This window comes from Dermacentor variabilis, chromosome 5 (assembly GCF_050947875.1).
Source record: "Dermacentor variabilis isolate Ectoservices chromosome 5, ASM5094787v1, whole genome shotgun sequence".
NCBI classification, from domain to species: Eukaryota; Metazoa; Arthropoda; class Arachnida; order Ixodida; family Ixodidae; genus Dermacentor; species Dermacentor variabilis.
The window spans coordinates 63740579-63752303 of NC_134572.1; the positions used below are offsets into that span (position 1 = coordinate 63740579).

The 11725-nt window shown below is 47.9% G+C and overlaps 1 protein-coding gene across 1 annotated transcript in view; it reads right to left on the bottom strand.

Moving 5' to 3' along the window:
- Nucleotides 1-4810, bottom strand: part of LOC142582678 (uncharacterized) — a 4959-nt gene extending 149 nt beyond the window's left edge. The window contains exons 1-3 of the mRNA XM_075692617.1: nucleotides 3946-4810; nucleotides 1708-1856; nucleotides 1-75 (exon numbers count right to left, since the gene is read on the bottom strand). The exon at nucleotides 1-75 is cut by the window's left edge and continues 149 nt beyond it. Coding sequence (XP_075548732.1) covers nucleotides 1-75; nucleotides 1708-1856; nucleotides 3946-4622 — 901 coding nt within the window. The 5' untranslated portion in view covers nucleotides 4623-4810. The remainder of the gene's footprint in view (nucleotides 76-1707; nucleotides 1857-3945) is intronic.
- Nucleotides 4811-11725: the final 6915 nt, after the last annotated feature.

Consider the following 11725-nt stretch of genomic DNA (forward strand, 5'->3'; position numbering starts at 1 on the left):
ACTTCCCGTACACATAGTGCCGTCTCGAATTTTCGTACAAGAACTGCAGGTGACAGTCGCAGTTCAATGGGTTGCCTGCGTGAATGAAGACGAAAGAATAAAGGCGCTTCCGGAGTGAACAAAAAGTGTGAGGATACGATCGCTATCTTGATTACATTCAATAAAGAAACAGATTCCGTTTTGTCACTCCAAACTGATTTATCAAGCATGTGGTGGTGGAGTTAGAGAAAAGGACGTACGGTCAAACTCTTTTACAGCGAACACTCTGCAACAAAATAACCTATATAAAGAATGATTGATGATGTCCTGGCCGAATCCGTACATTTCACAAGTTATTTGAACGCCTACACAGCGAAGAGCACTACAACGAATTAGCCTGTAAAACGAAGAAATTTAAGTGTCCCCGACGGATGATTTGTCGTTTACAAGGAACGCCACGGGGCAGTGCCTTCACTGCGATCCGCTAGCGACGCATTTGACGAGCGCGACGATGTCAGCGAGTGTTGCAGTCCTGCCGCACTGCTCCAAGAATCGTTCAACTCGTACGCTGGCGTCAGCTTGTAACACAGCAGCAGGTGCGACGGCTGACGAATACGTCGCAGCTCACTACGCGATGGTGTACTCGTAACTGACGACCAACGACGTCTTCAAAGCAATGTATGGCGGAAACTACGCGAATGTCGACGAAGGCCACATTATTGAAAAGCCTGTAAACGAACGGATAATTTTTACCGCAAGGGAGGCGAGAGCGCCGATTTGACGAAGCGCAGCTTTTCTTTGCATCGCTCCAGCGTTTCGCCGCGAAGCAGGCCGCGAACATCGGTGCAATAATGACACTAATACGTAGTGTGAACAAAGTAATTAGGGACCTATTTCACTACGCCTCTCTTGAATGGACTTTAAATGAAAGTTTCTTTTGTCAAACGTGCCTAACCTGCTGTATTGTGAGCTGTGCGGGGCACGATCTTTATTTACAACCTAACCTGCATAACAAAAAGTGTTGGAGGTCTCAAGCACTTCGCTGTAAAGGCGTTTGACTCTAGTCTCTAATATAATTTGGTCACCTGTTCCAATCTCAAAGAATTGAAGCCACGAGGTCACGTCTTCTCTACATCTGGATCAAATTCTCACCTTCACATGGCTGGTACTCTAACCCGCCGTGGTTGCTCAGTGGCTATGGTGTTGGGCTGCTGAGCACGAGGTCGCGGGATCGAATCCCGGCCACGGCAGCCGCATTTCGATGGAGGCGAAAACACCCGTGTACTTAGATTTAGGTGCACGTTAAGGAACTCCAGGTGGTCGACATTTCCGGAGTCCTCCACTATGGCGTGCCTCATAATCGGAGAGTGGTTTTTGGCACGTAAAACCCCATAATTTATTTTTACATGTCTGGTACTCTAATGTTTTATGTCTGCAGTACGGGTATGCAACTACGATCTTATTAAAGTCAGCTTGTATTCGTTGCTTATTTCCAGCATTTCTCGCCTTCCTCGTCTAACTGCTTTGAATAAACAATTCAAACGATGAAAAACAGCAAAGCCAGAATTGAGTTATCGTCACAGACTCTGTGACAACTTATAACACATCTTTCCAGGCGCACGTGTTGCTTGCAGAGCGACAAAGGACGTAATAAAGAAAATTCAGCAAGAAATGGAAGCAAGCGAAATAGTAACTTGTGAACAAAGAAAACTAAATTTAGGGACTTGCCTCCAAGCTGCAGGACGACGCCTTTGTTGATCAAAGGCCCAACGTCGTCACTTCCAAGTTGAGCGATTTGATTTTTCTGTAGGCCGACGTATTTCAGCGAAGGAAGACCTTTGTCAAGACCTGAAGGAAGGCTTGTTAGCGAGCAGTCTCTGAAAGTGAAGAAAAATACACAGTGATGCTTATTCAGGGGTCGTGTGACGCTCAGCTGTTCCATTCTGATTTTATTCCACGTCAAAATTAAGCAACTGCCAACGCAAGCATCGGGCGGTGACCCTCAGCGTTGGTTGAACAGCCCAATAAAACACTTTCCCCGTTCATAGAAGGTCACTTTCGTTTGCTTTCAATGCGAATAGCATTACCTGCCTTGACCAGTTTTTCTTATCTAATTGGCTCACAAAATATGCGAAAAGCACGCAGTAAGTGGAGGCAGTTTCGGCGAGGCCGAGCTAGTGCAGTGAATGTAGATAACCGGGGGAGGAGAGTGGTGTCACTTTGACGTGGTGAGTTTTTGCTGTTTGAGGACGTCGCGTAGCAATAGACGAAGTGAAGGCATCCGGAAAAAAAATATTGGCGAATAGTGGTAGGTTAATGGCAAAAAAAAAAAGATCCTTAGAATTGGAAGTAGCTTTTTCTTCTTTTATTCGGCCTAATCATGCATAATAACAGTGTACACAAGCATATTTTGTCACATCGCGTGACAGACAGGCGAAGTGAGCGTGGCCAGAAATATGTTTAACCAATCGCAAGGGGCTAATGGCAAAAATGGAATAGAAGCATTTTGGAATGGCTTTATGTTAGAGCAGGTCAGGAGCGGCTTGCACGAACATTTAATAACAATAAATAATAACGAATTTAAGAACGCGTTCTTAAACGTTCCCTAGGCAACGTCTAGTCTGCGTTCCTGCTGGGGCCAGCAGAGAAAAAGTTGCAGAACTTGAGGTGAATCTGGGGACAATTAGAATCAAACCAGTCGTTTCAACATGGCTGGCCCAGCTGGAGTGCGCGAAGCTCGGCTGTATCAATTGTACACCGAATGGATGCTTTTGCGACAGCGCGTGTTCCGCGATCGAACCAACCCTTTGGACGTTCTGAGTGAGGACCAGCTGGGCAGGCGATACCGCTTCGGACGCGACGGTATCATGCGTATCACAGAAGAGCTGCGTGAGGACTTGCAGCCCCGGACGCGTCGAAGCATGGCTTTTCCACCACTGCTTGAAGTGGTCGTGGCCCTGCAGTTTTATGTAACTGGAAACCCTTTGACTACAGTAGGCGATGTTGTTGGCGTTCACAAGTCCACAGCTTCAAGGATTGTTTGTCGCGCAGCAAGCGCCCTGAATAGGCGTGCAGAAAGATTCATGCAGTAAGTTCGGCCTTGTTTAAATGATCGATCGTTTGAAGCGCCAGAACGCAGGAGCACGCGCACAGACGCCTATGAGGGCAACAGCGCTGCTTAGCGGGGCCAGTACTTTTCGGAACTGGTGGTTCCCCAACATTCCCTGGCCCAACTGCTCAACAGTCGTTCACTAGGGAACATCTAATACCGCGTTCTCAAATTCGTTATTATTTTCGCTATTAAATGTTCATGCAAGCCGCGGCCTCCCGTTTCTTCAACTATCCCCAGTGGTATGCATACGTTTTTGGAATACAGAAGTCACAATAGACGGCACTTTAGCTAACTTGTTTCAACTCGACGTAAAGAGAAAAGTGTTGCCTTGAGACCAACATGAAAGTTGATGAATGAACCGCCAGGCTGCAAAACATATAATAAAAGAACTAGTTTCCATTCTGAAAAAAAGAAAACAGGCTTCGTAAATTTAACATCGATTCCTTTAAAACACCGTCAAGACTCGAGGATTAGAGCGTGCCTGCGGACGTATCTATAGCGACTGCGATGAGAGAAGCATGTTCGGAGCAAGCGCGACAGGGCAGTGTGCATAAGTGCGAAGGTATCTGTGACGCTGTTTTATAACGCTTCTGCATGCTCGCAGCCGGACCTGTTATATCAGCCCCTATGTGGTTTACAACTTTAGCGCACGAGAACTTACTCCTTTGAAAAAGGCTGTAATTCAGACGCACTTGTTTCTTCCAATCATTCTTCTGAGATTTCTTTCTCCTGATAGCATAACTTTTGTTCAGGGACGTATTAAGTCTAGTACACGGTTGCTGGGCTGAAGCATGTGAGTCAAAAAATACTGTTTGATAATGAAGAAGAGGAGAGAGCCTTCACAGGCACCTTACTCCAGCAGCAGCGTCTCCAGCTTGGCGGCCACGGTTGGCAGCACTGTCCTCGCGAACGCCGTCAGGCTCACGTGACGCAGCGAGAGTGCCTCCAGGTCTGCCAGGGCTGACAGCCAGTAGTCGTCCGCGTTCTCGATGCTCGATCTGACCAGGTGCAGCTTGCGGAGCGTCCTAGGCAGTCCCCCTTGGGAACTGGACGAGAACCTCAGATGGCTCATATCGAAGAAGACCATCTCGACCAGTTCCGTCATGCCCGCCAGGAAGAAAGCCCAGTTGTCCGGAACGGTGCTGTTGTGGCTGAAGACCACTTTCTCCAAGGTGGACTCCAGACCACGCAGGGGAGTCGGTTCCGTTCGACTCCATCGACTGGTCAACGTGACGTTGTCGAGCTGCAACGTCGAGGCACGCAAACCCGCGAAGAGACCCTGAGGGATGCGCTCTAACACGCTGTTTTCGAGCACCAGTTTCAGCTTGCCTCCTCCAGGGCTAGTTCTGTTGGGCCTAAAATTGTTTACGAGATCGGCCGAAGACCGAAGGCCAGAACACGTGTAGGTCTCCTGTCCCGTGGGTCCGGTGCTGTAAAAGCAGGACGGTGCGCAGGAACTCCACTGCACCACCCATGACAACAAGAACAACCTATGCAAGGCGCACAATGTTTCTCGACGGCTCGACGGCATGGCCTTCTGTGCTTTGCATCTTCTTCTCGGCCTTAGGGTCCCTTCTCGCGAGAAGTACCGGTGGCAGACCAGATCACGTAAGCCGTAACTCAAGATAAGAAATGTCTGCGGGGTTTTGCTGGAAGCAGATTGCAGACTCTCGGGTTTCGTCTATCGTTGAGGCCCGGCTGAGGGATTCCCACTTTGCCAGCGTCGGCGTCATAGTAGACGGCCATATACCCGAACGTCAGCTCGCCCTCGTGAGAAATTGAGTAAACTAGTAGAGGGAATAACATATTTTTTGCGCCATATTGCATGAATATTATTTTTACGTACAGCGCCATGGAATATATAGGATAAATGAATGTTTAATCATCTGAAATAAATTTTCTCGTGTGCGTAAGTATTGCATGGGACAATGTACCATGCCCTTTGGTTGACAAAGTGATGTCTATCAAAATTAGCTTTCGATAAGAAACTAGGACTAGGCTCTGGCTTAATTTTCAACACCTGGTGTTCTTTACTGTGCACTCAATGCACGGTGCACGGGAGTTTTTTGCATTTCGTCCCCATCGAAATGCGGCCGCCGCGGCCAGGATCTGATCCCACGGCCTCGTGCTTAGCAGTGCCACGCCAAAGCCCCTAAGCAACCATGGTGGGCGAAATAAATAAATAAACGCAATGTTATACATGAAAGGGTCGCGCGGACTCGCCGTGGAAGTGTTTGCTGAACCTGCTGCCCTTTACCTGCATGCGTGGAAGGAAATTATATTGACAGGAAGGGAAATATGAAGCTGTTTACCTTCTTTCTAGGGTAATAACATAAATTCACACCGTTTGTTCCTGCCTGTGGTTAGCACGAGTATGAAGAAGGAGTTGCGCGGTATAGATAATATCATGGTATTATATCGAGGACGGGTGAGTGAGTGTTTTGTTAGTGTGTTGTGTGCAGGCAGTGTTAGCCTTGCAGGAAAGTTATCATTATGTTGGCCTTCGTTTATATGTGTTGTGCGGCGTGTGCGTAATTGTCCACAAGGTCCCCGAGCGGTAAACAAACAGAAAAGTAGCCACTGCTACACTTAGAATCGTAGACACACATGAGAAGCAGTCTGGTTGACCTCTTTCCGTTAAATCTCGATCCGTTGTGGAGCCCTTTAGACGGAGAAAGTCTGCGCGACCTTGTAAGTAGGCGCTGATGCGAAATATTGTGGTACAACTGTTTCTCTCATAACAACGTTTATCACAAGCTGTTCTTATTTTATTCTTGCATTCTCCTCCATTTTTGCGACGTGCACATGCTCTGACGAGACTCTAGGCGTGTTTATTCAAACATCTCGCTAGCTTTCTTACGCCGGTAAGGCAAATTATGTGGGCGCAGTTACATTGGTTCCGAACTTGGAAGGATACCATTTGCATCCGTCGGGTCGAATTAGTTGGCCCGGTTAGTTGGGAGGATTTGTAGGAAGGAACGTGAGTAAATGTCATCGCGATTTAAAGGCGAAGTTCTGAGCAACTGTTTTGGTGCTTGCTTACAGTGACAGTATACCACCAGAATAGAACTATTTACAACGCGATTGAATGATCATAGGACTGTAGGACCATAGGACTATAGAGGATGGATTTTTTTTTCCGCATGGCCAAGGTACAACACTTTAAAACCAGTGTGTAATTAAATCACCAGAATATGCTGCATGTGTGCGGTTGAGAGAGAGAGAGAGAGAGAGATGTAGGAAAGGAAATATAACACAAATGACAAAGGTGTCAAAAAGCATTTTTAAAAATACAAAGAGAAAGCCTTCCCGTAAATCGTCATCAAAGCACGTTAGCGCCACCGACCGATATGCTGACTTTTGAGGGCCCCGACCATGCAGCAAAGCCACATCGTCATGTACAGCGTGCTAGACAGTAGGCGAAAGTGGGAGCATGTGCCAACAGGCGGCCCTTTCTAAATATTCCTCATGAGTGCCGCATCTCGAGTTCGTCGGTGTACTTGTAGGTTATTACATACGCCATTTAATATGACCACTCTTTTTATTTTTCTTGCATAGGGGCAAGAAGGTTAAAAGGCGGGCGGTTGACACATAATGTAGCGAAAAGTTGTTCCGGCGATAAATTTGTAGGAGGGACACACCACACATAAGGCCAGATGGTTCACCAACTGAGCGGCTCGGACTTTACTGGTGCGGAGAGAAAATTCATACGCTTTGGAATTTCAGTGCACGAGGAAGAAATTTCCTATCAAACGGTCAAACTCAATCCAGAGCCTGCCGTTACGACCTTGCTCACAGCATATGTCCATGCTTACTATATACAAATCAATTACTTGCGAAGAAAGTAAAGCACATCACCAATCTTGAAGCACTCCGCTAAGGCGCCCCTGACGTCTTAGATGCATAGATCTGAAACGCACAAATGTATCGGTTATGTTTCACCAGGTGTGCTAAATAATCAGCATTAACAGCACCACTGGCACACGAGCGTCCACCACCAGTTGATCAGCTTTTATTAGCAGTAAGCACGCACTCTAAGGCTTCCACCCTGATGACAAGCCAAAAGCTCGATCAGCTTCCACCGTGACCGTGAACTTACCCACGTTGCCGACTGGATATATAATCATCGCTCACTCCTCTAGGATAGAGATGTTCAGCATGCACGCTTATAATGCGAAGCATTCTTTAGGTACATGCCCAGGTTTCCTTCCGTCGTCGGTCGTAGGGGAATCCTCGGCGCCGCAACCGGTGTTGTGAGCAATTGCTTCGCCGTAACGTCATACGTTTTCTCCTCTCATGTACTACATATGACTCGTCTAGTTTAACGTAGTGCGTTCTACGCCACATATGGTTGGGTCGGTTTCTCGCCTCGTTGGCTCGGCGCAAGCTGTCACTCAGAAAAAAAAAAATTACGTGTCCGATTTCTAACCTGGGTCCACCAGAACAAAAACCAGATGCCCTACCCGTTAGGCCGCAGACCGTATGACACTTCTCTCCTACCGAAGCCTTTGAGATGAATGACGCATGCTTCGTCACGTAGCAACAATTTCCTTATGAAAGTGAAAGCACGCGCACGGATGCCGGTTTGCATTTGACCGCGGACACAAGAACTGTCCTTCGCATGCGTGGTGTCGCATAGCAACAAGTTGCTTATAAAGGTAGAGCAGTGCCTATGGCGTTGCGCTGGCGAGCTCAAGGTCGCAGGTTCGTTCACGGCCGCGGCGGCGCCGCATTCCGATGGGGGCGAAAGGCAAAAACGCGCGTACAGGGCGTTCAATGCACATTAGAGAACACCAGAGTGTCAAAATTATATCTGCAGTCCCCCACTACGGTGGGCCTCGTCATCAGATCGTGGTTTTGGCATCAAAATTTCCACAGGATTTAATAAACGAATTTCCATAGGTGCACCTCGACGTAGGGACTGAGCCGCACAAATTCGTAGTATACGGAAGAGGTTCGTTTCCGACGTACGGCCCGTCACATTCTAGCAGGACCACCCAGGGGCGCGTGTCGAAACCCGCATCCTCCCGGCTTCACTGAAAATGCGATAACTGTGAGAGAGCAAAGCGTGTATAAATGTCGCACGGCGTTTCCCACTGCGCCGAACAAAACGCAGCGTCGCAACAATCATGTGGCCCGTTTCCCAGCGCTTTGGCGGTCCCCAAGCGTGACGTACGCGTCGCGCATTGTGTATGTAGCGCGCGTCGCGGCCGCACTCGGCCGTATGTGTCTGCTAGACGTGGCTGGGGCGTTTGAGTGTTTTCCGCGTTGCCGGACAGCGCGTGACCCTGCTTGGCGTGCATTGTGCGCCCCGACGCACGCGAGCCGTTGCTCGCTGGAGTGCGTCATGAGTTTCCATGGCAACGCCGGCCTTTAGCCGAGCTGTGGCCCTTCCACCTGCTCTTGCAACGCGACACTGGTCAAGGGTGAGACCACGTTCTTGCTCCTGTTTGACCTTGGTCGCAGAAAAAGACAAACAGGGAACCAAACGGCGCCCCGTGAATGAAGCCGCAGCAGTTGTGAAGGCCGTTTCGGCTGCGTAACAGGTGCCGAAGTTTGGAAAACGAGCAGGTGTTCGCGTTACAATTGGGAAAGCGCTTTGTCAGGTAGTGGTTGTCGCTTGTGCCGCCGAAGAGGAGTAGAGGCTCAGCGCGCACACAACGTGAGCCATGTTTGTGTCGAAGCCGTTGGACAATACTCACACGTTGTCCAATTTTCCGACAGCCCGGTCATCGGTTCTCAATTTCGTGCGGTTATCTCTCTATTTTTGGTGATCTTAGAACAGGCCGTACCGTACAAAGTCTTGCCGTACAACACTAAATATAGCGGCTGTGTACTGTCATTTTTTGTTTGCAAAATTAAGTTTACGCAAGTAGTTACCCATGGAACTAGTATTTGTGCATATTGTGTCATTTGACAGAATGTTTATTAAACGTTTGGATAGGACCAACAAAGGCCTGTCCTAAACAGACATTTTGTCACGTTTTATTGGGCCTTATTATACACTCCTTCCTTATCGAAGTTTTCAATGGGGAGTCGCACCTACGTTAGTTATTTGTGACCGCTTCTTAATGTAAACGCTTACAAGGTCGTATAAATCTGAACGTGATGCTTATTGAACAGAATAAAAATCGCGGAAAAGGGAGCAGAGATCATTTCGTATCTTTTGAGTGCAAGGCAGTATACTTCCTTGATACAGCAGGACTGCACGCGAGTTGGTTCATTCCTGTGTATCTAGCAGCTGGCATGAATTGGGCTTCTTGCCCGATGTAAAGTGTAGTTGTCAGTATCACAGGTCTTCGCCCTTCCTCGTGTCCACGTGGCTAAAGTGTTTTGACCTTCAATCCGTCAATATAATCAGCGGTGTTGAGCCCAAAGTTGTCCTGATAAATGTTCTCATCTTGCAGAGACAGGGAGAGACCAAGAGACAGGTCAATTAAGCTTCCAGCATCTGTGTTCATGCTCCCACTCACAAAGAGCGTAGCGATGGCTAACGAGTGAGGCACACAGTGTATAGCAACCACCCTCGTTTGCCCACTGGTGCAAGCCACGTTCAAGAGAGCGAGAAAGCTCTTCATTGAAATGCAGATAATTCTGCCAGCGTATATGTAGGCGCCTAGATGCTGCTCCGCATATAGGGAAGGAAGGCATGGAGGTTAACCAGTTTAGCTTAACCGGTTTGCTACCCTACACATGGGAGCGGGATGGGGGATGAAAGATGGGGAGCAGAGATAGAAAGCACATAACACGGCACACACATCGTTAGTTACAGTCTGTCACTCTTGCGCGGTACGTGACATCATTGTCACAGCCGCTTGTCCAAGCCCGTCTCCTTCATAAACCGAAGTAGTCCCTTCGTCGCCTTCAGCTGCGATCTCTTTTGTCGGCGATATGTGAAAATAGTTGCATCTGACAATGGTCTATTGTCAAGGTGCGCTAGAACGGACGCCAGGGACTATCTCTGAACATTATATTCAGGACAGTCGCACAGAATGTGTTCCAGCGTCTCCTCGCAAAGACAGGCATTGCAGAGAGCTTTGTCGGCCATTCCAATGCGAAACGAGTAAGATATCGTGAAGGCTAGTTCCGCAGATGTAGATGTCGTTGGGTGGTCAGTCTTAAATCTGATAGTAATACCGCTTGCTGGGACGACCACAGCACCGGACGAACACTGGATGTTTGCGGAACCATCAGTATAAATATGTGCACTGTCCGCGTACCTCTCGTGCAGAAGAAGCAGAGACAGTTGTTTCAGCACAGGCGACGACAGCTCAGACTTTTTCCCAATTCCTGGTACACTGAGATGGACTGTGGGGCTGATAGACACCAAGGGGGTATCGATGGTTTAGATGTAGCGGTGAAGCCCGAGGGAAGTTTGGCGTTGTACTTGAGGATAGCTTTAGAGAACGATGCTTGGTGCCTGTCTGAAGGTAGTGTTGCAAGGTGGTGATAGGGGGCACGTGCAAAATGTCTCATGTGCGTTCTCAGAGCTTCCACCGGAATATGAGTTTGCATTGGATGGTCCCGAAGAATCGCAATAGTTGCCTCAGTTGACGTGCATCTGGGCAAACCAAGACAAACTCTGAGTGCTTGAGCTTGCGCTGCCTGCAGAACACGAATATTTGTCTTGCAGGTGTTGTTCAGTACACGTAGACTATATCTTAAAAAACCGAGAAAGAGAGCTCTGTAGAGTCTCAGAGTTGCGTCTACTGACATCCCCCACGTCTTTCCTGTCAAGTATTTAAACAACTGGGAGGTTGCTGTCGGGCTGCGTTTCATGTAGGCCACGTGCAGGCTCCAACTAAGGTTTCGGTCGATAATTACGCCAAGAAATCTGTTGGTTCTGACATAGGAAATGGTCCGCCCATTGATTGAGATGACATAAGGCGTCATTGCTTTGCGAGTGAATGCCACTAGGGCGCATTTTTCTGGTGATATGCTGAGAACTTGTTCACACAAGTAGCTCGCTGTCAAAGTAGCCGCTCTTTGAAGCCGTGCACGTATCTGAGGACGTGTGACTGCCGAAGTCCAGACACAGATGTCGTCTGCGTATATTGAAATTTTGGGGGTAGTTGGCAAGTATTCAGCAAGCCCAATAAGAGCGAGGTTGAATAGCGTCGGGCTGAGAGCGCATATAGGGAAAGTGATCGGGGATACAAAGACCCTAGAACCTGAGGATCGCCGGAGAGGCAAAAAGAAGTATAGCAGCAAGGAAATATATAACCTGGTATGTGCAGGTGAGATGAAGGTGATGGTGTTGATGTGAACAGGCAAGAGACAGGCAAGAACAAGCAAGATACAGCTAGGCTCATATTAGCTATATTCGGCTTCATGTGCAGCGTCTTCGAACGATTCAAGTTCCTGTTTAATATAATTAACGTCACCATAAGCGATTATGCATTGTCACTGTCAAGATTTCTGCCTCTGAGTGCCAAATTAGTGCACTGACTGTCCCATTCGATTAAGAATATCTCGGAACACAGGAGCTCTAAATGCATAAAAGAAAATGGGGTTGTCTTCGATTAGGATTGTCTTCAAATAAGTAATATAGATGTATACCATGTTCGCTTAAGTAAAAATGGTAATCATCACACGTTTTTTAATTATTTATTCACTAACACTACTTGTTGGCAA